At 47.4% G+C, this 24,119-nt stretch overlaps 2 protein-coding genes across 2 annotated transcripts in view; one reads left to right on the top strand and one right to left on the bottom strand.

Moving 5' to 3' along the window:
• Positions 1-68: 68 nt before the first annotated feature.
• Positions 69-7,362, top strand: LOC8040157 (protein yippee-like 5). The gene is made up of 3 exons (XM_029980073.4): positions 69-249; positions 3,206-3,374; positions 4,864-7,362. The coding sequence occupies exons 2-3, from the start codon at positions 3,214-3,216 to the stop codon at positions 5,057-5,059; spliced, it is 357 nt and encodes a 118-aa protein (XP_029835933.1). The 5' UTR covers positions 69-249; positions 3,206-3,213; the 3' UTR covers positions 5,060-7,362.
• A 3,744-nt stretch (positions 7,363-11,106) lies between these two features.
• The window catches only part of LOC8040161, a 196,462-nt gene continuing 183,449 nt past the window's right edge, over positions 11,107-24,119 (bottom strand). The window contains exons 12-15 of the mRNA XM_040211726.3: positions 21,751-21,876; positions 21,012-21,022; positions 15,992-16,099; positions 11,107-13,787 (exon numbers count right to left, since the gene is read on the bottom strand). Of these exons, the coding sequence (XP_040067660.1) occupies positions 11,799-13,787; positions 15,992-16,099; positions 21,012-21,022; positions 21,751-21,876 (2,234 nt within the window). The 3' untranslated portion in view covers positions 11,107-11,798. The remainder of the gene's footprint in view (positions 13,788-15,991; positions 16,100-21,011; positions 21,023-21,750; positions 21,877-24,119) is intronic.

The following is a 24,119-nucleotide window of genomic DNA, read 5'->3' as shown; positions in this document are numbered from 1 at the left end:
TATAAGTAAAAGAGGGTAAAAGGCGTAAAAGGCAACGGCAACGGTAAAAGGGAAAGGATACAGACAACATATGATTGTGACGTCATGTGTTGCTATCTGGTGCTGCTAGTTTCCGATGGTGGTGCGGTGTTTGTCCGTAGTGTTTTGACCTGAGCTGGCCGAGTGTTTACAGTCCTGCACGTCGTGAATACAGCGGTTACTCGGCAACAGTAAGCTGGGAGTTGTGGACGTCGCGTTCACCGCTGATCGGTAAGCCTCCGACTTATAAATGTCGAGAGCCCTAACCCGCATTCTCGTTGTTCAGTTTGGGAACCAAATCCCCGAGGTTACAGTGAACGCGCGATTAAACCGCTTGGTAGCTTTCTAGGTTCTGGAATATTTATTTTCCAGTGATTCGATAGAATTATAGAAGCACGCGAGCGCGTGCGTAGTAACTGTGTACGTATGTACGTTAACCATGCCGTGTCAGCTCGGCAGAACTGACGGTGACAAGTTGTTTTTTTGAGTGTGTGTCGCGGAGTCCTGCGCGGATTCTGTTTTAGTGTCGCCTGTCCACAGCTCCGAGTGTCACTGGAAAAGCAGTGAGCATGCTTAATTCGCTGTTATAGTATGGCAGCGTGTTAGATGCTACAGAAATTCCGTGAATTCAGTTGCGTTGACTTGCAGAGTGTCCAAGTTCATTAATTAAAGCACAGCATATGAGCTGAACCTGCAGTTTATGAAGGGATCGTTCGCGTTTAGTAAGGCGTTAGCACTAGTTTGTCCACTGGCACCAGAAAATGAGTTCGGAGGAAGTTTCTGTCGTTCTTGTGTTGTCCATCTTAACTCCGGCGAAGCTCGTCTACTTTACCGGCTTCATTGTGAACAGCTGATTAGCGTCGTTATGTCCGAGTATAATGCCAATGACGTGGAGACAAAATGAGTGTGCTTGCAAGTAGACGGATGTTGCGCTTAAAAGTACATGCGGAGGGAAATGTGCTGCTCGGGGCATGTTCCCGGCAACAGCGCTTTGTCCGTGCACTTCTTTCACTTGTCCTTTGTTCAATTTTTTGCGCTGTTTTCACGTTTGACGATGTTCAACCAACTAGCCCAACTTACCGCCTTGTTGAAGCTGTGTACCTCTAGTGGGGTGCAAGCATCAGCCTATATGTTGTGGGATTTTGCTAGCTACCAACACAGGTACCGATAGAGTAACCAAAGGGTTGTCTCAACAGCGGCGATATCTCAAAAGAGACGTCTAACCTAGTAGCGCGGTCCCCACATCTCCGCGGCAATGTAGACGACGTTTAGGGCTACATTACTGCGGGTTGGTTCGATTAATTACCTCCGTCGGTGCCAATGATCGTCTACCTTGTCTCACTCTCTCGAATATAGCGGAAGATAAGACACATGTACCAGAGTAAGGATAGAGTTCAAGAGCATTCATTAGAACACTCTTAAAATGAACTACTATGTCCCCATCCAAACTACCCCCTTGCGCCGGCAAGGTAAGAAAAGGTCCTTACCTGGCCAGACGCGGGGTTCCGGAGAGCCAAGACCGGGGAAGCATCGGAGAAGTCGCCGACACACGTCCTATCTCTTTCGCGGTCACCCGGACGAGTCTCTTTCCCGAAAGCGGGAAAACAAGAGGCGAAACCTCCTCGCCTGTCAGCCGTGATCCGAGTGGGGGAACGGAAATCCGTCCCCCCGAGAGGGAGTGGGAGGGGGGCCCCCCTAAGACAGGGTACCCTCCGCCTCACGAACAGGTCGGAGCTCACGGCGAAGGAAGCCGAGTGTTCCGACCTGCGGCCGTTGTCGCAGCCATCGGGGAAGGAAGACCAGAGGAATCCCCACATCGTGAACACGCGAGAAACATTCAAATGAAACCATGTGGCATGTTTCGGTTCCAGTGGACACCCCTCCGGTGCTTTGCGAACATTTAGTGTATTTACCGTTGCTTAGCGGCGTCCCACTCCAACAGTATACACTGCTCCGTTTCGCATTGTTGCCACCAGGTCGTTTAAGTTTTTACCACATGTTTTGACAGGCATGAGCTCCCTTTTTCCGAAGGTCGCGTCTTTGCCAGCGGGTCACGTCGCCTCCTCCAGAGTTGCGTGAAGAGCCTATGCGGAGTGCAAGTTTGTACACTTCTTTTGTAGGGGTTGCGGTAACGTCGGAACGCCGAGCTCCGATTGGCTCCGATTGAAGGATAGTGGGTGGATCCCAAAGCAAGCTGCCTCAAGGTCTACCCACTATCCTTCGATCGAAACATATCGGAGCTCGACGTTCCCCTGTCACAATCCCTGCAAAAGCGGACGAATTTGCGCTCCGCATTGGTTCGAGAGAGGGGGAAACTCGCACCGTAAACGTCACCCAGATCCAACATCTGAAATCTAGGCACACTAGAGTCGTGACACCGACTCGAGAAGATCCGTCTCACTGCCGAGGTAAAGGCGGGTTCACACGTTTGCTGTAGAGTGCGATCCTTGCTCGTAACTACCTCCGGCGAGAAAATGCCGAGAGTCCATATTTCCGAGTTTCCAACCGCGCAATCGGGGTCGCGCGGTTTACGGCCGCGTATGCTGTACGAGTTGCGAGGCGGCGGCGTCTGCGGGCGTCTCGGCCTCTTTCCTCCCCGCCACCCAAAACGCGGCGCACTCACGGCACAGGAGGCATCCCCCATTAAGTTGCAAACGCTTCTCACTGTCTAAGTTGCTCTCTCAAATCTGGGCTCTGTATAGAAAAGACTAAATGCGCAGGCGAGTGGTGGTAGATGTTCCCTTCCATGTCTGTTGCTTCGACTAAAATTTCTTTTTTCCTTTTCTGCCCCACAGTCTTGGGTACAACATGATTAACAAGGTGGTGCCATCTATGAGGTGGCCCCGGAACACTTCCAATCTGCCTATAAGGCTTTACAGTATTTGCGAAATCAAATCTATGCACTCTCTACAAGAAATATTGCTTACAACATTGTTACAATTATTCCGAGCCCACGGTGAAAGAATGGTCCATAAAAGACTAGAAAATGTGCGCGGAAATTGAAGGTGTTCCGGTGCCACCCGATAGATGGCAGCAATGTGATGATTGGTTATAAGCAGTTATAACTGGGTTGTGGGCAATCGCAGCACACTCAAAAGCAAATGCTTGATCTAGCCTTTACTCGTTCTTTTTTTTTTCTCGAAGCTTCGAACGTTGGCAACTGATGTTTTCATTTTCACAATCGCAGGGCCGAGAATGGGCCGTATATTCCTGGAGCACATTGGCGGTGCACGGCTGTTTTCCTGCGCCAGCTGCGACACCGTGCTGACCAATCGCAATGAGCTCATCAGCACCCGGTTCACGGGCGCCACGGGGAGGGCGTTCCTGTTCAACAAAGTGGTCAACCTCAACTACAGGTGGGCTGGAAGCATCACGGTAAATCCTGACACTGCAAAACGTGGCATCTGCTGGAGGGAAGGAAGCTCAAACTTTTGTCGAAGGTAGCAGATTTTACCTGGTGAAATTTCTACGTGTAGCTTCCTTCCTGTCACTTTGTTTCAGAGTTTTGTGCGGCGCACCTGGCTTGTTAAGCCAAATAGATTTAGGTGCATTTTGACTGCATCGTGTTGCTCACTGACCTTGCTCTTGGATGCAATGTAAGAAAACAAGTACAGAAAAGCTAGAAAAAAAAAAACTTTATTTTGTTGATGTATTTTAGTTTTTCAGATGCCTTTTAGTGCGCATTGACAGATGCTGACAGACGCCTGTATTGAACCATGGCTTGTGCACGATAGGACACCACAGTGCAGCTTTCCCTGGACGCGTCTTGCAGACGCTACAGACAGGCAGAGTAGCGGAGGATGGAGTACGCTTCCGGACACCACAGCTCACATGAGTAGCAAATGGATCCAGACTAGAGAACCAGATGTCGTGACAGAGACACATTAGGCTTGCTTACGTGTTTGGCTAAGCAACCAAGCCAATCCAGTAGTAATGGGCATGGCCACTGATATGTGGGTAGGGCTTAGAGTGGGCCATGATCTCCATCTAAATTGTGTCGCGTGGCATAAATATTGCACCAAAATTTCCTTCCTTCATAGAAAACTGTGTTTTTCGGGTATGTGTCCTCCTTAAAAAAAATACTGAACCTAGGAAAAAAAACATTTTCACCTGGTTAGGACAGGCATGCCTCGGAATAAAATTAATTTGCCCCAATTGTTGAGAAGGAAGGAAAGGGCAACTTTGCTCAATATTTCTGAATTTGGGATTACGACTGTTTTCAGCTAAAGCAGTGTCCTCAACTTACAAGGTATCTTTTTTTTTTTTTTCTGGTATTGTGTGGTTTTTTTAAATACAGTATCACAGCAAAAAAATTTGGTTTCGGGCGTCTACGGCAAGATCGAAACTATCTGCTGGAGAGATGGCAACACGTGACATCATCGTGGTGCTGTGGTACAACCAATCAACCGCACCTTGACATCACGGGGATACTGCGCCAATTTTTCCCGTCTAAAAGATAACCTGCTTGCCGCCCGCTAAAGACCAGCTGGTCGCATCTTCAAAATCGGTTTAAGTGGAGCCTGCGGCTCCACTTGACTTAATATATCGGTTGCAATCATGTTTCATGCCATGAAAGCGATACCAGTCATTTATTTTGCTGTCGTTTTCGTTTAGAGTTGCCGTCTAAATCACACTTCTGGTTTGAAGTCCTTCAAAAAGCGCAAAGTGCACCATTTTGCCATTTACATCATTCATTAATTCAGCCGAGAGTTCCAAATCTTGCTTTTTAAAATTATATTTTTATCCGCAAATAGGCCATTTCCAAACTGAATTTTGAGGATAATGCACCATGAATGTTATGGCTGTCGGTGGCCCTTCAATAAGTGAGCTTCCTCTCCGGTGCAGTGAGGTGCAGGACCGAGTGATGCTGACGGGCCGGCACATGGTACGCGATGTGTCCTGCAAGAACTGCGACACCAAGCTGGGCTGGATCTACGAGTTTGCCACAGAGGAGAGTCAGCGCTACAAGGAGGGCCGCGTCATCCTCGAGAGGGCCCTGGTCACGGAGAGCGACGGCATCGAGGAGCACATGGGCAACTGACCCGTCCGCCTGCCCGCCGACAAAGTTTGCCCAAAAGACTCGAGGTCCGTATACCCCCACGGCCTTGCATCAAGAAATGGACCGATCACGATTGTCCACATCGGTGTGTGCCGATCACAATTGGCCGATAGCACTCACCTCCATCGATGCGCCGCTAATGATCACCCGCATCGGTGTGTAGACTATGATGGGCCGATCGCGATTGGATGTTAACGATCACTCAAATAAATTCACCAATTATGATGAGCTGATCATGATCGTGCATATCATTGTGCATACATCATGCACATCACAGTGTGACGATCACGATTAGCTGGTAACTAGCACCTGCATCAGTGTGCCAGTCGAATACCACACCACGGTGTGCCGATCGCAATTGCCCGCATCATGGCCAATTTCCCGTCCGACCAGGTGTAGCAAACTTTCTTTCCAGGTTGCTTAGTCCAAGGGAATGTATGGACTGACACACTTTGGTTCCTTCGTTATTGGGAACCTCGTGACAGTGGAGAAAATTTAGCCGTGGGATGGTACCTGTGGTGCGACGTATGAAATGCCTCGCCCTACATGTTGTCCGTGGCTCAAGCTTTGAGTTAAGACGGTGTTGACACGTCCGTCATCTGTTATAGTCACTATGTCGCACCACTAACGGTTTCTGCATTCATTTTATTCGTGGTGGTTGAATAGTTCTTGACAAGTTGAATGCAGCCATCGCAGAATTCCTATCCCGTCTGTGGAGCAAAACTGCTTGCGAGTGTGCCACCCATGTATATCGGCGTCTCAGAAGACGGCGTTGAGTCTGTTTACTTTGGCTAGCTGCTGTATGTAACGTGTCACCTAGTCAAACGCATCAAAAGGGAGTGGGAGAAGTGTCTTACTTTACTGTTCTTCTTGCATGTATAATGGAAGAAGCAGAGAGGCCCACTTGGTATTCATGGTCGAATTTCCCAATGTGTGAACTTGTGATTAGACAAAGGGGAGAAAAAAAATAAAAAAGTGTGAGGTCGTAAAAATGTACACATTTGACACGGCTCGCAGATATTGTACTGAATTCTTCGCAAATGCGCGGCGCAGGTTTTAGCTTCATACATTCAGCATCCTCTGTCTACTACGTAGCCCGCACCAACGTCACTTTGGCACACATAACGGGGGAAAGGGCGCGCGAGGGGGCAGCCTTAACCAGGCGCTTCTGGCCATCAGAAAGAGAGGCGGACCGGCGTCACGTGCGAGCCATGTATTTCCAACAAAGTTGGCTCGTGATAAAATTGTAGAAATTGCTAAGCAAACAAGAATGCCACCCACAAAACAATGGTAGATGCATCACTATTTTAGGACGTGCAAACTGCCTACACACTGCTGTGGCTCTCAATGCCACATCTTGACCCGAATTCATTAAAGTATTTTGCTACTCGAAAACAAAAATATAGCGAATAAATTTATAGTGAAGCCTCGTACGCATGTAGTAGGTGGTGGGTCGTACCAATTATAGTTCCACGCGTGTACATTTTCATAGCCTTGCTCTGTCCGTCGTAGCATTTCTTGCGTGTCCCTTCTTTCATAGCATTGATGCTGCATACCATGAGCACCACAACAAATCGGTCACTCTAAAGTCGTTTTTTTAAATCAAAAACGGTGCAACGTCTACAAGTACCATGCAGGCAACCATTGTTGTAGAGCTCGCCTCTGCATGTGTGACATGGATGAGCCGCCTTTCCTTGGCGGCATCACACCTTGCGAATTGGAGTAAAACAGGGAGCGCTGAAATATTGTCGCATGTATTGTTTTATGATACAATTTTTCATTCATACTCTGTGTTTAGGTGCCACTACCGGAAAACCAATCATTTATGTCTTGTAAAAACAACAACCTATTTTAGTGGCCCTGTTAGTGCATGTTTTGAAGGGACCACCAAGCTTAATAGGAACATTTGCTTTTTTTGTTTTGTTTTGCAGTAATCCATTGACATAAGAAGCCTATTTTTACACTTAACCGGTATGCATATATTTCATATAGTACCACAAAGTACTCTCACTTGTAGGCAGTGTCGAGACATCCTGGAACAAATTGTTTCGTAGTATTGACATTTGGTCTTGTCAGTGCATCCTGCGAGCTCATTGATGCTGTTTTTCTACAGCTGGTGTAAACATGTCATAGGAGCTTGGACACATCGCAAGTTTAGGGCCATAGCTACACTTGCTTAGAAATACAAACACGCATTGTTTTGCCAATTTTATGAAAGGAGATTTTGAGTGTTTTGTGTGTGTATGCCCACACCGTAATAAATATTTCGCTATTTAAGAGAAAAAGTGTGCGTGTTCTTTGCAATTTACTGGCCTATTCGATATGCTTTCACCTGCACCCAATTCGATTGAAGAGTGCAGCTTATTTTAAAACGCAAACCAAAAGTATGCCACCCGACACCGGGGTTGCACCTTGCACCCTACGTTACTCGTAGAAGTGTAGTGATGCGATTTCTACACCATTTGTGCTAAGGGGCTTACCCCACTACATCCCTCCACATTTTGCCAAAAAATGTGAGAAATTTGTGCCAACATTGCCCGAAAACTTCATTTCTCTTTAATAATACTAAAAAAATTCACGGTCTCTTATGTTTCACGGTCTCACGACTTGAAAGCGAAAGCCCAAGCGCTGACGCATTAAAGAGAGGCACGTGATTTACTTTTTTTCACATTCTCTTTTTCATATTCTCAGATTCATGTTATATCCAGGTTTCACGCACACAATTGCTCGTAGTCCTCTTACTCAACTTTCATTCCTCTTCATTTGCTTTATAGTCCTTAATTTCCCATTACTTCTCTTTAGTTGCTCTTAATTCACTTTAATTTTTCTTCACTTTGATTCCTTTTAAATCACTTTGATTCCTCTCAATTCATTTTGTCATCCTTCTAAATTTCATTGCCTGTAATTCGCCCGAGTGGTCACGTAAATGTTTTAGTACCTTTCGTGTCGCTGAAATGTTTTCGCTCGAGGGCTTTGAAGGTTGACTGAACGATGAGGCATACAAGGCCTTAACAAATAGCTCAGGCCTCGCTACCTGGCCGGATCGTTGAGACGACTGTGCGGGTTTGAGCAAATTTCTATACTCACCTCGGGTAACATACTATATTCGATTTGATTTTGCGTCAAACACAGACAGCACTCTGAAGTTTCAAAGTAGTTCTCATGTTCATGGTCTCTTCTGGCGGGTTAGTTTTGTGGAATGCACTTCCCACCGCCTGCTGGTGTACTGCAGTGAAGTGACAACTGCGGGCACAGATAGTCGTTGCGATTTTGCAGGTCTTGCTTCTCTGCAGTGCACCCATATGTTAGGGGGAAGGCACTCCTCCAGAGCAAGACGTGGCAAAATTCCTGAATAAAACTGACTTGTATGTCAATAGGCTGCGATATCCTGGTGGCATATTTTTCCAATGCAAGATTTAACGAGGATACTCCAGTATTGCAAGATTTATAGAAACTTTTCCCGAGTTTATTTTTTATGCATTGTTCTTGATCTGAATTAAGAATTGCAGTTTTATTACAACCTCTAGAACTTCAAGAAAACAAATTTAAGTGCTCGAAAATATTGTTTTTTAACATTATTTTAGTGAGTTTCTGCTGTCCTTCATCAGTCATCTCGTTACTGTGTGTGGTGTTTCTTCACCCAACTAAACCGCTAGTCCGGTCTTTGAGGGAACCATTCGTGCCATGCAATTGATGCTACAAAAAGGTTACACAGAAGTGAGAAAGCAAAGAAGATATTGTCTTAGTTGGCCAGGCCAACACATGAATCTTAATATTTGCAGCGATATAAATAAAAATGAATGGTGCACTTACGCATTTAAAGCTCTTTTTACTGCTCTAAAATTGACATGACTGCTCCAAGAGCTGCTCCACAATGACTCCGATCAATCACATCCCGAAGTAGTTATAATGGCTATTATCTTGCTTGGTCCGATGAGCTGCTGCTTGCGATGCAGGATTTTGGGCCATTTAATACTGGTTTGTACGCAAAGATTACTTTCTGCACGAAGTTTCAGCTTGTAAATCTAGTATGGTACCTTGACTAGTGAAGTAGTTACTACCCAGAGGGAATATGACCTGCCACACTGGGCTTCACGTGCCTTTCTTGCACCTGCAGTCCCGCACCCTCCCCTTTCTCTCGCATTCAAAGAATGACCCCTAAACTTGGATGTTCCGTCTCTGCTCTCGACCGAGACTTTGTGCCAAGGAAGCATGGAGGGTCGTTGTAGCTCATATTGTCCAAGACTATAGTCTTGGACAATATGAGCTACAACGGGAGAATGAAGAAGTCATCTTTCGCCCACAATGCACAAAGAAATGAAAGCAATAGCTTTAGCACGGTTGTGCTATGCGGGTTGAATGGTGCCGTCACATACCTGAGGACGGAGGAGCAACATGGTCAATTTTCATAGCCGTCGTGATTGGCGTCGTGGATGCCACGGACAACCGCCACCGGATCCGAGTGATCCGTGGAGTAAGTGGATAATTGCGGTGGAAGTTTCTAAAACCATCCAACATCACGTGTAGCAACTGGATATTGTCAGAGCGGGATTTCGTCTAATGCAAGTAATGTTTGAAAACAAGTGTTTGAAGCAGACGACAGGAAGACTTTCTCTCGGTCGCATCGTTACTGGCAGGGAGCTCCCCTCTCCGCGGCCGACAAGAAAACCCGACTTCCCTCGCCTCTGGCCAAGAGTGGAGGGAAGGGTTTTTCCATAGTGGCGACGACGGCCCTCGAGCTCGAAATCTCTGCAAAGTGTTTGTGGCATGCAGCCACGTGACATGTCACAAGACACCGACAGCTTTATACATTCGCAAAACCCCCCCCAGTATGAGCTTGAGTGGCCTCCGAACTGCACCCACAAAAGCATGAGGAGGCCGTATAAATGCTACGCACTAGGACCCCTTTGGAAAATGCCAAAAAGACGGCCAATTGGTTTTGTCCGTCATTTTTGTCGAGTTTTCTTCCTGACATCACCACCGCACACCGAGGAAGTGGCAGGAGCTGCTCGTCGCTAGCCTGGCAAGAGCTTCACGTTCCAGTTTCTCATGTCACGATCGAAGCTGTATACCTTCCATCTCGATTGGTCGAAGAACGCCCCTGCAATTCGCAGGCCTAAAGCCTTCCGCTTCCGATCTTTCATTTTAGGACATTTTGCAACAACTAAATGCGATCGTTCACAATTTATTAATCGCCTTCGTCTTCGCTAGGCTCACAGCAACGGGTGGTTGACCTTGTCATCCATCAAAAAGTTTTCCTCTAATGCTGTCAATAAACACCAAATACAAAAAAAAAAAAAAATAATCAAGCATCAGATTGGAACTTATAGGTGTTACATAGTGTAAAGAACTTAATTTCCGCAGGTTTCCTAATTAGAAAAACATTGCAAAAACTTGATCTCGCAAATATATCGCCCCTATGCAAATGGATTGCAGCGCATAACCAAAATCGCAAAGTACCGATTCCCGCGAAAATTAAGTCATTTACGGAGATCGCCACACGTGAAATCTGACAGGCTCAAAACGAGCCACAAAGGTTACATCGTTTTGGGTTATTTTAGCAGGTGAACTAAAGACTCGTTCCCACACTTGCAACCGATTACAACCTTTCGTGATCTCTTACAAGAGGATGCACTGGTGACCTCTATCGGGTAGCGGCGGAACTCGCAATTTTCATATATTTTTTTTTTTTTTTTTTTCAGGCATTATGCTTTCATTATTGGCTCGAAAAACTTTAGACAATGTTATAAATAACCATTTTTTATAAATAGTAGGTACACTTGATCTCTCAAATACCGCAAAACTTTTGCTCTAGTAAAATGCAGTTCCAGAGCCACCTCTTAGATGACCTCAGGGTGTCGATGTGCTCTCTCGTGTTACTTGGCGGCTCCGTGAAGCACCATCCTTTCCACCCATCCATAAAAAGTGAGGGACCACATCCAAAAGCTGATCCAAGTTCTCTTTATGAACACATTTGAGTCGTGTATAAATGAACGCAGGACGAGGAATCCTATAGGAAAGACGGCTACATTGGGGTTTGGCTCTTCTGCCCGGTGTTTGACATTGCTTGTCCTCCGGATCTTTGGACGACCTTCCTCGGCCGAGGCACTGGGAAGGGGGCAACTTTCTACCGATTTTTCGCTCGAGACCATTAGGAAGTTGAAGGCAGCCACACAGGATTGCAACTCACGCTGAAAAAATATGTCACTCTTGCTCTCTCTTTCCACCAGCTAAATAGCTCATCTGTTTATGGATAAATACTACTCTCAGACCAGCGTAACTGCCTCAGGAACATGGGCGAAGCCTGCATTCGAGCGGGTTTCGTTTCTCATAAAAGGGACGCCGACCTAGGGGCGCCGAGGAAAGCCAACGAGCGTGAGAAAGCAGACAACAAACGGAGGGCTTGAAGAACCATGGCACTCGACGGTGGCAGACATGGTAAGCGTTGCAACTGCAAAAAATGCTCCCAGAAGAGTGGCAACATGCACAAAAATATGGTTTCCGCAAAACCGCTAAATGTACGGCTGCGACACGCCTCGTCTCCATGCCGCTTTCAAAACTGCTGCACACTGGCCGAGAAATGGCTGCACCCTGGCCGAGGAGTTGTGACTAGGAGTGTTACCAGACTGAGGAAAAAAAGTGGCCAGAAAGAAAAGGAGTTTGGCTGGGCTGTCGACCCTGCGGTCAGTTTTTGGCACGACATTCGGAGAAACGCGTCTGGTCACGTTCCGGTCTGAAACCTGTCCACGAGATGCTTGACCCAACCCTTGGACTGCGACGAAGTGTCCGTCGCCGGCGGGTCCTCCCCGTGCGGAACCTCCCGGTCTTCGGCTTCCTCGCCCCGCTGACGACGCCATCGCTCCAGTTCCATCCTGCGCTGCTGGATCGACTTGAAGCCTTCCACCGCTGGCTTGGCCGCTTCATCCGTCTTGAACGTCGAGTTCTCCTGGAGCACCCTCAGCTTCTCCACGATGGCGCCCTTCACCTTGCGCACGCACAGCGTGCTCAGGGCACAGGGTTCGCCGGTGGACTCCACAACAACCGACTTCTCGTAGGCGTACTCGCCGGCACTGGCGTCCGCGTCTTCGGGGTCACTGTAGATGGCAGAATCCCTGAACATCTCTTCGGCCAGGACGTTCTCGATGGCCTCGAACGTCCTCTCGTAGTAGCTGTCCGCGGAGGCGTCGCTGTCGTCCGACTCGGCGTCGTCCCCGAGGTCCACAAACGACTCGTGGATTGCCAGGCTCCGCGTCGCCTCCGCGAGCTTGTCCGTGTCGCTCGACGAAGAGGACGTGCGGTTTGACGAGCCCGAGAGGACGCTGTCCGGCCGGATGTCCTTGGACAGGAGTGCCAGGATGGTCTTGGGTGCGAAATAGTCTGGCTCCCTCTGCCGCGCTATGCGGGCCGCCGCAGCTGCGCTGCCATGGATCCGGTGCAACCTCGGGCTGGTTGGGTCGGGCGGTCTGGCGGACCGCACCACGCTGGCGTAAGCTCTGCTGAGCGAGGTCAGGATCTTCTTGGACTGGGAGGTGCGAGAGTCGACGGTGCGGACGCTCTCGCGACTCGGGAAGCGCTCGAGCCTTGCGCTCCGCCCCTTGTCCTCCGCGGACTCGGCCGAGACGGGCGCGTCCTCGTGACTAGGGGAGAGGCTGGAGCGCAGCTGGCTGAAGCGGGAGCCGAACCCGGAGAGTACGCTCTTCCAAGAGCGGCCTTCGTCCTGGCGGTAGATCTTGTGCTCCGGGTGGACGGGCGACGCAGAAACACTCTCCACACTCGCGGCTGGTGTCGTCGAGCATCCGGTCGTAGTCCCCTGTCCCTCGCGCAACTGGCGACGCACTCCGAGTTGCGCAACCTCCTGGTACCTCTCGGGGTCGTCCAGGAAGTCCACCTTGTCTGGCTTGTCCGAGGCGATCGTAAAGGGACGTTGCTCGGGATGCTGCAGCCTGAGGTGCTCGGCGCGCGTCCGCAGCTGCTGGGTCTTGGACAGCTCTCGAGGCGCGTCTGGCGCAAGCTGGAAGCCACGGGGCAGCGATCCGCACCGACTGCATCCGCCGGTCGGCAGGTGGTCTCCCAGGCGGTCCAGCCATGTCGCCGCGGCCGTGGGGTTCTGGACTCCGTTCGCAGCGAGCTCGGAAAGCGAGCCGTGGAGCTCGGACAACACGGCTGGAACCGCCGCCCTCTTCGGCAGCAGCGAGCCGACTTTCGTGCGGGCCATCTCTGTGAAGCTCCGCGTCCGCCGCACGGACGGCTTGGCGCCCATTTCTTCCGGCGCCTTCCGCGCCGCATTCCCCAGCCTCGCCCAGAGGTTGGCGTAGTCGGGCGTGTCGGTGGAACAGCAGTTGGACAGGCTTCCCTCGCTCCCGTAGGTGGCGGAGAGTTCGCGTCGCGCATGACTGTTGGCAAACTCGAAGGTGACGTACTCCCCGGACGAGTCCTCCGTGGTGCATGACTGCGCGCGGGCGCTGGGGGCGGGTGGGCGGTAGCGCAGGAGGCGCCGCACGTCTACGGTGCCGTACGGATTGTCTTCGTTTTCGGTGTCACTCGTGTCACCGGGATCCCAGCGCCGCCAGGTGTCCGGGGAGCGCGGGAAACCGGCACTGTTGGGCGTGCCGGCCGACGTCGAGAGTAGCGGGGTCGTCGGAGCACTGTTTATGGGTAACAGGCGACCGGAGGGCCCGGCGCAGGTGGATGCCTGGCAGGAGCACACACACTGCGAGAAAGGAGTAAGGTCCTTCGTTCAGGTTTCTTTGGAAAACTACAGGTATACAAATGGAGATATGGACTGCTGGGCTAGTGCAGTAAACGTGCAAAGAATGCAAATAAGATATTTGTTAGAGACGACAAATGCACGCTGTTATTTGCCGAAACCTAAGTCCCCGAAGTGGTATCGTGACCCGCAATCAAGAGGACTCGGAGGCTAAAATCATTGGGGACTGGCACTAGCTTCGTTCGATTTACCTGCACCGGTGCAGAAAAGTGCAGGGCAGTCTACTTTTGGTATGTCTATTGAGATAGGACCACAGGGGGGATCGGTGGCCGACTGGGCTAGCGCACAACAGCTCGGAGCATGTCGAGCGAAAGCTCACGCTGCAGAACCCAGGGACCCTTGGGTCAATCACCACCCGTGTCTGTTTCGATATGGATGAACATCGTACCGGCATGCAGTCGTGTATCACTACTGCGTGGTGCAAGTTAATGACTTTATTGTACTGCACTGGCTAAATTTCTCATCTACAGCTGGCAGACAAGTTGCCCATTGAGGCAGACTAAGGTCTCGGCTGTTTAAACATACACACAACCTAATTTATTAATGCAAAAGCATTAACTGTCTCGTGAAGCGAGCTGACGTCATCAGTTTGAAGCGCGAAAACGGCAGATAGTTTCCCCAATTTTTTGGTTCCATTGGCTGGCGCGCGTCGACATGGCTCCCATTGGCCACTGCACTCGTCAGTTTCCACCACCGCTCAGCCCATGGCAGTGTGTGTCCATCAGCGCGCCATTGCTCCCCTGAACACGGAGCGTCCAAGGTCACCTTGCCCAGGGGAGCACACGCGCTGAACGGCGACGAAAAATACGCAGGAGACGAAAAAGGAAGCAGACGAGCGCTTTGCATGCTTTCGCATTCACAAGTCATACGGAATGCTTAGGTGTACCTTAATCTTTTTTTAGATAGGACCAAAGGTACCTTACTTTACACTTTTCTGCACCGGGGCAGGAGACAGATCGAACGAAGCTACTGTTGGCAAAGGAGCTGCACTACAGGAACCGTAGTCCCTATGGCCGGGTCGATACAAAATTTCTACTCCTATTCTTTCCTTTTTCTACAGATTTTTGTGCCATTTCTATCTATTTGCTTTTCGTAATATTTTGTATGTTTTTTTACACTTCAATTTTAATTCAATTCTACTTTCTCCTCTCATTTGTTAATTTTTACTTCACAATTAAAAATTAAAAAGAGCACAAAGACACGGATAAGAACGAGAAGTTAGACGAAGAAGGCACTGACTTGCAACTGAAGTTTATTCGTGCTAACATCAAGTATAACTACTGCAACGTCAAAACATACAAACCAAGAGAAAATACATGACATAGGTGCCACGTGCTCCTTAAGCCACCGTCACACATTATGTGCATCTAAAAAGCAACATTATGTCAAGCGCTTCATCACTATCTCTGTCCGATAAAAAGGTTGCTTCTTGCACGCACAGTAACAGTGTGTCGTGTATTTTCTCTCGGTTCGTTTATTTGTTTTTAAGTTGCAGTATTTATACTCGATGTTAGCACAAATAAACTTCAGTTATAAGTCAGTACCCTGTTTGTCCACCTTCTCGTTCTTGTCCGTGTCTTTGCACTGTTTTATATTTCTAATCGTGAAATACCAGCCAGGCCATATTTCTTTGTTTGTACTTCCCATTCCCGAGGCTCTTGCCTTCCTTTTTATCTTTAATTTTCACACTAACAAGAACTTGGGTAGCGCTCGTCCTTCTCCGTAGTAGCAAAATGCCTGGAACATATCTTCGATTGGCGCATTTACCCTTCTATACCCCTCCCTGCACCGAAAGCGGTCTCAAAGCGGCAGCAAATTGCACCACACGAGCCGGCGTGTCGTTCCGTCGAACGTTGCTATCCTGGCGGTCGGTCGAACTGCGGCGTAAAAGGCGAGCAAACGAGAGCGTCGCCCTCGTTGCAGCGTCCCGACTTGAGTCTGCTTTCGTTTCCGTCGATCGTCCGACTGCAGAGCGACCCGCAGCAGAACGACCGCCGGCATCGTGGCGGGCGACGCACTTCCGCGACGTCGTAGGCCGGAAATTGAGGGCCACTTTGAGGACGCAATAAACGCGCCGGTCGGAGAGGCTCTTTGGGCCCCCTGGCGGCGCCAGGCGCGTTCTGGCCACGAAGGGCGGCGGGGCTCACCCGGGGGCAACGTGTTGGGAGTCCCAAGGCTCCCGCGCTGGCCCTCCTCGTCGGCCCGGAGGGGCCCAGGTGGCAGCTGCACGTGCAGCACAGCTCTTGCGAGAAACCCTGCACCCAATGCCCCCACGTCACAACTTCCCCAGGAGACGGTTCACAGAGGAAGAAAAAATGGGCAGCCACCTTCAGCTTCAAATCTTTTAATGCATGAAATGCAACTTTAGGACTGACGCAAAACACCGCAGAAGCACCCACTCCATTCAAGCACCCACTATTAACAATTGCTCAATTTGTGAATTCTGGAAATTGCACGTTGAGCGCCCGATTTCACTGGGGAATTACCTGCGTGTGGATTACCCCAGTTTTCAGTGAAACTGGGGTGGGTGCTTCCCCGGTATTCTACGGTATAATGCATTATAGGACATTATAGGATTGGAGGTGTGTGGGGAGTAAGGGGGAGGTGGATGGGGAGGACACCCTGGGAGCAACATCACCTAGGGTTATCTAGGAGGGGGCAAGGATGGGAAGAGGAGAGAGATGGAGAGAGAAAATGAGAGGGAAGGGAGGAGAGGGATGCAGTGAGGTAGTTGGCGTGTCACGTGACATATATTTTCCCACGAAATTTAGAGGCGAAACTGAATGGTTGTATAGGTCATGTGATTTCGGATCGCATGACGTCCATTCGCCCCACTAAATTTAGCGGGGAAACTGGATTGTTGTCTACGTCGCAAGACTCGGAATTTCCCACTAAACTTAGCGGGTAATTGAATTATGTATAGGTCACGTGACGACAATTTTCCGGTAAATTTGGCGGGCAAACTGGATTGATGTTTTGGCCACAAGACATCAATTTTCCCGCTAAATCTGGCAGGGAAACCGAGTTGACGCACAGGTCATGTGCCGTCGATTTCCACAAGGTCCATGGGTCATGTGACGGCCGGACGGAAAAAGTTTGGGATTGGGGGGGGGCGGGTAGCATTAAAAAGCATTTCATGCTTTAACACTTTAAGAAATGAATGCCGTAGAATCCCGTAAGGGCATCCTCTCCAGGGAGACTGCCCATACAGTTTTTCTGGCTAAATATTCGTAACATAAAAATTCTGAAACATCGCCCAGCCCCCGCTTCCCGTCGGACACCACTCAACAGCGGACAGGAATCCCATCCACCGCGCAATCTGCGGTACCAATACATGTGACAAGCGAGTTCGTAGCAAGTGCTCGCGTTTCTGCCCGCGATCTGCGTGCACAATATAGGCTCCCGTGGCACGTGAGTTTGTAGCCAGATTCCGCCTGTTCATTGCCCCAAAGACGAATCTGTTGCATCCACAATCTGCAGTATCCTTTCCTATGACAAGAGTTTGTAGCGAATTCCCGCACGTTTATCGTGTTGTGAAATGGAAATTTGCTCTGTCCGCGATCTGCGGTATCAGATTTTGCATCATGTGGTTTATGGCGGGTGCCCCTGCGTTTATCATTAATTTCCTGTCTCATCTCCAAAGTTTGCCCGCCTCATGTTTTTCACCAGCAGGACAACACCCAGATTCATGCACTTTAAACAATAGTGTCTTCGAATTGGCATATCTCCCTCTTCTCTCTGAAGAAGAGCTTAGGTCAATCCTCTTTAGCCTTAAGCCCAACAAATCTCCAGGTACTGACGGTATTTCAGTTAATGACTTGCGCAGAAACTTTGAAGTGATAGGGTTGTTTTGCTTTCAATTTTTAATCACATTCTATCTAATGGTATCATTCCATTAGCAATGAAAACAGCTTTGGTGACTCCATTCTTCAAGGCAGGTGCATGAATTAATGTAGAAAATTAGAGACCTCTTCCCATTCTGCCTTATTTTTCTAAAATACCGGAAAAACATTTGTGGATAACAACTTTTTAAATAAACACAGTTACCCAAATGCTTCTTGACGACTTTTCCGACATGCTCAATTTATATATACAAAACTTGAAAGTATAAAACAGCGAAAACGAGGACAGGAACAGGACATCTTTCATTTAGCAACAACATATGTTGTTGCTAAATGAAACATGTCCTGTTTTATACTTTCAAGTTTTGTATCTATTAATTCCAACACGCTCGTTTTCAATTGTAGCTCAATTTATCTTTTGAAAGGAATCAAGTTGCCTGCACCTGTCCCTTGATGTCTGCAAGGCATTTGATAATGTTAACCATCACATTTTGCTTTCAAAGCTAAGCTTTCGGAATTCTTTTCTACTGCTACTGGAAAACTTTCTACAGGATAGGCGTCAATGTTTTTCATTTGGAGGGTGTTAACGTGGATTCTTTTCAATCAAAGCTGGTGTTCTTTTCAATCGAAAGTGGGCTCAGTCTTAAGTCCTCTATCATATAAGCCTTATGTTAATGACCTCTCCATTGTGGTACCAATTTTACTATTTCAATATGCTGACAATACCGTAATTTTATCTAGACTGTCCAATTACTCAGATGCCTATCTGTCTTTACAAACTGCGGCGATTGAAACTATGGACTGGTTTGAAGCTAATTGAATTAAAGTTAATGCATCCAAAATGCAACTTATATGTTTTCACAACCCTTTGGAAAAGGTTTATATAACATCTTTCTTACAATTACATACGTCTGAATGTTTATTGTATGCATGTGAGCCTACACAGCATACATTTTCTATCAAATCTCTCGGCTTATTCTTTGACAGTGACCTAACCTGGAATGTAAGAAAATTTGTGCAGTGTCTTGTTTGTTACAAAACACGATATATCCGTTGGAAAAATTATTGCACATGCTCTAGTCTACAGTGTGCTCCGTTATGGCATTACCGTGTATGGTCACTGTGCTCTCCGTTGGCAATTTAGAATTATTTCAATCCTGCTTCCTTTGTTAAAAAATATTTCACATGATTTATGCCTTGGAAAGGTCATTGACACATTTAAAGGATTGCATTTGCGCGATTTTAACTCGCTACTGATGGAAACTGCTGTTCACAGGCATTTTTGGGATAGTCAATTTAAAGTTTTATGTGTACCTTGTTGTATTCCTAGACCTAAGGAGCATTACCGGATACCTCAATGTTCGACAAGATTTGGAAAAAAAAGTTTGTAGTTATTATGAATCAGCATTTCTGAACAAACTACTCTCTGGTATTCTTAAGAACAAAATACAAGCTCAAGAAAGCCCTGAGAAATGTTAGTTTCTAAAGTGCTCACTGGTTTGCCTTTTTTTATTCTAATATATTTTTGTGTGGATATTATGTTACATGATTCCTCTTGCGTACAACTGGTTTCACTGATTATAAGACGCTGCCAGTCAAGCCCAATGTGGCTGTGGAAGGTCCAACTTCACAATTGCTTTGTTTGTCTGCAATAAGCAATAATAATGATCTCTTCATTTTTGGCAGATGCCCTTGCGGGATTTCACAATAAGGTGTTTTCCCAGTTTAAGCACTATTTTTGCAGAGCTAAGCCATCCATTGATGAGTGACTATGAGCAAGCACTGCCTAGCATGAGGAGTATTGTTTACAAGGCCTCTAGGCTCCTGAACTGCTTTACTGAATAAATGCTGCGTTGGGGAGTCGTTCCTCGGACACCAGTCTTGGCAAATAGGGGTTCCTCGAGAGGGGAAAGTTTAAGAAGAATTCCTGCTCTTTGGAAACTGAGCGAGTATGTAATATTAATGCGCCATTAAAGGGACACTGACACCCCAAGGGTCGTATCTTTTTTAATGTCTAAAACAATGCAAGTTGCAGTCATAAACCCGCAAAAAAAAATCCATTGCGAAAAAAAAATTTTATTGCGCGCGCATGACTTTTTATATTTGGCGTTTTCCTCTGCGCCTCCTTGCTTCTTTTGATTTGCGACATCAAAAATCACGAAATTTAGAAGCTTTGTAGGAGACATTTCTATAACATTTAAGAATGGCAATCGTAAAACATGTTTTTTTTTAAAGCAATTGCAAACAAACTACACTACACTTTTTGAAATACCTAAAATCGGAGTCCGGTGTGATGTCTCCTAGGTTTGTATGTTCTGTTGGAAGACATGCTGCCTGGGCAGGGGACACCGCTCAAACCCGTTTTTTTTTCGGCTCGCCGGCACCCTCATCTTCTGCTACTTTCCTCCTCGCTTTGGGTTGCGATGGCAACAGCACGGAGTCGTGAAAGAAAGTCGACCCTCAGGACTCCGCAACATTTGACGTCAACGCACCGGCGCAGACCGCGCGGGAACTTCGAATTCGGCATTTGGAAATTCTTTTTTTACTTCCCAAATACTGGATTCCCAAGTTTCGAATTTTGAGGGAAATGTCTCGGCATTGTTTTCAATCGTTTCGGATAATAAAAAGACATATGATTTTGATGTGTCAGTGCCCCTTTAAGCTCAAAAACAGAGGTTAGAAAAAGAAACCCGAGACATACTAAAAGATACGTTGTACATAAAATACATACCAACTATGGAAAAAAAAAAAGAATGCCACTTTTATTGATTGGTTATAACGAAGTTGGTTACGTATTACGACATAGTGGTTACAGCAAAGCGATCATGATTTTCTATTCCCTTTCGCACTTCGTTAACTGAAGTCTGTTATAACGAAATAGCGGAAATAGTGAAGTGATTTCCTATTCTTGTTGACTTCGTTATAATCGGTCTCGACATTATGTTATTTTTTTATCTTCAATAAATTATGATATGACTTAGTCGGCGTATCCTCTACGAAGAAAACAAAGGAAGTGCCCAAAAACGGCTGTCGATAGAACTACATATATGTAATGAATTTGCTTGAACCCTGTTTTTTGTATTCTCTCTAATTGCTTTTTGTTGAATTTTTTTGCATTGTTTACCCTGTAGTGAAAACACTTGGAGAGTGTAGGAAATGTAATTACTTTCTACATTCATTCCCAGGTTTCCCTGGCCCTACAGACAAAATGTTCTGTATCAATTTTCATTAATAAAATCATTATTAATATTATTATTGTTATGATTATTATGCAATAAAGTGGTGAAATCTCCATACCAACTCCCTTCTCACGCCAGCCTCTCACCTTTTTCAGACCTGCAAAATAAAAGAGAACATTGTTCAGAAACTTTGTTGAATTTGTTTACTTAAGAATGCATGTTCATCAACACCTTGCAAATATGAACAAAAGGCACTCCAGTTGCCCTTCGTATCATTCCGGTGGCTTCTGGCAAAGGGTGCCAGAAGCCACCGGAATAACAGCCAGGTCATAAAAGACTGGCAGCTCTGAATAGAGGAAAAAGCTGAAGCATGGTGGGTGGTACGCCTTTATAACTTCTTGCCAAATGAATACCTCGTGTATTGCATGTTAGCTGAAAGGCAGGGTAACACTGCCTTTCAATTAATGTGCACATAGACTAGTGCATTATACACTGAAGATTGAGGGTTATGTTCATTGCACATACAGTGTGTTGTTGCACTTCTGGGATGAAAGTGAAGTATACGCTGAAGGGGTTATGTTCATAAAGTGTGGTTAAAATAGCTGCTCAAAAATGCCTAAACACAAGGCACAGGCAATTGGAACACCATTACTGGAGTGACGTGCGATGGCTGGGTTATCAGGAAGGCAAACACACTGATGCACACTCAGAAATTTCCAACACTAATTAACGTAGCCTACAATTTCAGAGAGGGGCAGACTCCACTGAAAAGCAGCACATTTCAAACGAGGAATAAGCTCTCTCTGCAACAAGGCTCTTTCGAAACAAAATGAAACGGTGTTGAGCAAAAGCGTGTTGGGCGTTTTGCCAGCCAGAAGGTCTCACCCCTGCGTAGCCTGAAGGCTTTCTGAAGGCTGGTCTCAGACTTGCGCCTGTCGTACTTGCGCTTCTTCAGGTACTCAGGTGCCGAAAGGGACTTCTTCACAGAACCCTTGTCGCACGACAGATCCTCTGAAAAACAAGGTTTCGGGAATGCTGTTGAAAACGTCTTTCAAATGTCACCGACCAGTTCAACGGGCAACTTCTACGCCAATGGGAGGCAAACATAGATTCCATGCCTATTAACTCTTTCCATGCAGCGCACATCAAAATCAACCACCCTAGACGGATGATTTGCGCGGTCCCTTGCAAAGCCTCCGAAACGTTTCTGGAGAAGTTACGGCATCTGGTGGTTGGAATAGACAGATCTACCGTAAAATACCAAGCATCTGTCCATTCCACAATAAGTGCCCACCGCTCAATCTTGTAACATTTAAAAAATACACAAAGAACATATCTTCACATACTGTTGACCTAAGGACTGCCCATCTCCCAGTTTTACATGGCTATCTCCAAATTTTTAGTGGGTGCTTGCTCAGAATTTTGTGGTAGTTTCAGTTTTTGTATACCTATTCTTTTTTTTCCTATGGGATGGCGATTTATCATAACCAAACATACAGCCGGGGAAGAGCTCTGAAACACTCTAAGGAGGCACGCCTGGCGTGCCTCCTCAGAAGCGTACTAAGTCTCACGGCTCAAGGGTGTGTGCGGTCAATTTTGTTGCTTACGCTAGCACCGAGCGAGTGGGAAAATGATGTCAGATCATCAAGTTTTAGTTTCAACAGCGATGACTTGTCAAATAACCCCCAAACATCGACAACTGCGCGTCCGTAAGGCTTGTTTTGGTTTGGCCTTTGGTTTTCAAGTTCTTCGTCGGTCTCGCGCGAAAGTCCAGGCAGTTTCTGCTTGTTGCCAATGTGCCTGGTAGTTGGGTTAGACACTAGCTCCGGTTTTTGTATGGTTATCTTTGTCCCACGAGATGATCAAATGCACAGCTGACGAAGAGCGCTTTCCACATGGCACACCTCCTCGGAAGCCTTTGAGGTCTCGCGATTCTAGCATGCCTGCGGTCGATTTTGTTGACAATACTAGCACGAGCGAGTTAAAAGATGATGACGGACCATCATATTTTAGTTTTAATATTCGTCAAGTTGGTCCGTAGCATCAACGACTGTGCGAGGGCAAAGCTCGTTTTGGTTTTGCTCTTCGTGTTCTTTGCTGATCTCGCGTGCAAGTCCGGGTGATTTGTGCTTGTTGTCAATGCATCTGATGGTTAGATTATACAGTTTAGTTTAAGTTTCTGTATAGCTTTCTTTTCCAAATAATGGTGATTCATTATAAAGAACCACGCTGTTGAGGAGATAGCGCTCCGAAAAGTTTGTCGAGAATTACCATCCACGTGGGTCAAAAGCCCAGAGCACGCGAGCTTTCGCTCCACGCACTCCGAGCTGATGTGCGCTAGTCCACTCGGCCACCCATTCCCCATTCTACTAATGTGCAGTTCCTACTGTTCTATACAGCTTCCTTCCTATGCAGGCGAGAGGGGGGGGGGGGGGGGGGGGTTGTTAACGCATTGCATACCTCTGCCCTTCCCTGCGTTACATAACACCACTGGTTGAGTGTGTCAGGACAACAAACCAAGAGCCGCGTGCTTTGCTGCTGGCATGCCTTCATATAGCCTTGCTACGGTTTCACCAGCACAAACAAGCAAAGTCTGTATTGAATTGCTATGCAAAGCTATTACTAAGAGGGCTTGTTGGGTGGTCTACAGGTAGTCGATATAATGATTCTAGGGTAAGACTCCAAGGTCGAGAATGTTTACGCAAGAAAAAAGGCTCAAGGTACTCCTAAGCACTTCTTAAGAGTTGTGAATGCGAAAGCATGCAAGCCGCTCGTCCGCTCCCTTTTCCGCCTGCTGCGTAATTTTCGTCGCCAGTCAGCGCGCGTGCTCCCCTGGCCACGCTGTCCTTGAATGCTCCGTGTTAACGGCACACTGATGAACGCACAGCGTCATGGGGTGAGCGGTCGAGGAAACAGACAAGCGCAGCGGCCAATGGGAGCCCCGTCGACGCGCACCAGCCAACAGAACCGAAGAGTCGTGGAAACTAGGTGCCGTTTTTGCGCTTCAAACTGATGACGTCGGCTCGCTCCATGGGACAGTTAATGCTTTCGCATTAATAAATTGGCTTCCACCTGCCAGCTCCTAGTTAGCTCCAATGGCAAAGCTCTCCGCTACTCTCAGAGAGGTTCCGGGATCGAATCCCTCATCGGGCGGATTATTTCAGCTACCACCGGTCGCCTTCACGGCTCGAGTTGCACTTTATTTCGATGGAAGCCAATTTATTCTTCCGTCTACAGATCTGGATTGGTGTTTC

This window comes from Ixodes scapularis, unplaced genomic scaffold, assembly GCF_016920785.2.
Source record: "Ixodes scapularis isolate PalLabHiFi unplaced genomic scaffold, ASM1692078v2 PGA_scaffold10__122_contigs__length_95168666, whole genome shotgun sequence".
Classification (NCBI taxonomy): Eukaryota; Metazoa; Arthropoda; class Arachnida; order Ixodida; family Ixodidae; genus Ixodes; species Ixodes scapularis.
This window is presented reverse-complemented; position numbering and strand designations above follow the sequence as displayed.

Coding starts and splice junctions, on each gene's coding strand:
- LOC8040157 (XM_029980073.4), top strand. CDS start 3,214: ATGGGCCGTATATTCCTGGAGCACATTGGCGGTGCACGGCTGTTTTCC. Junction 3,375..4,863: donor GTGGTCAACCTCAACTACAG/GTGGGCTGGAAG, acceptor TCTCCGGTGCAG/TGAGGTGCAGGACCGAGTGA.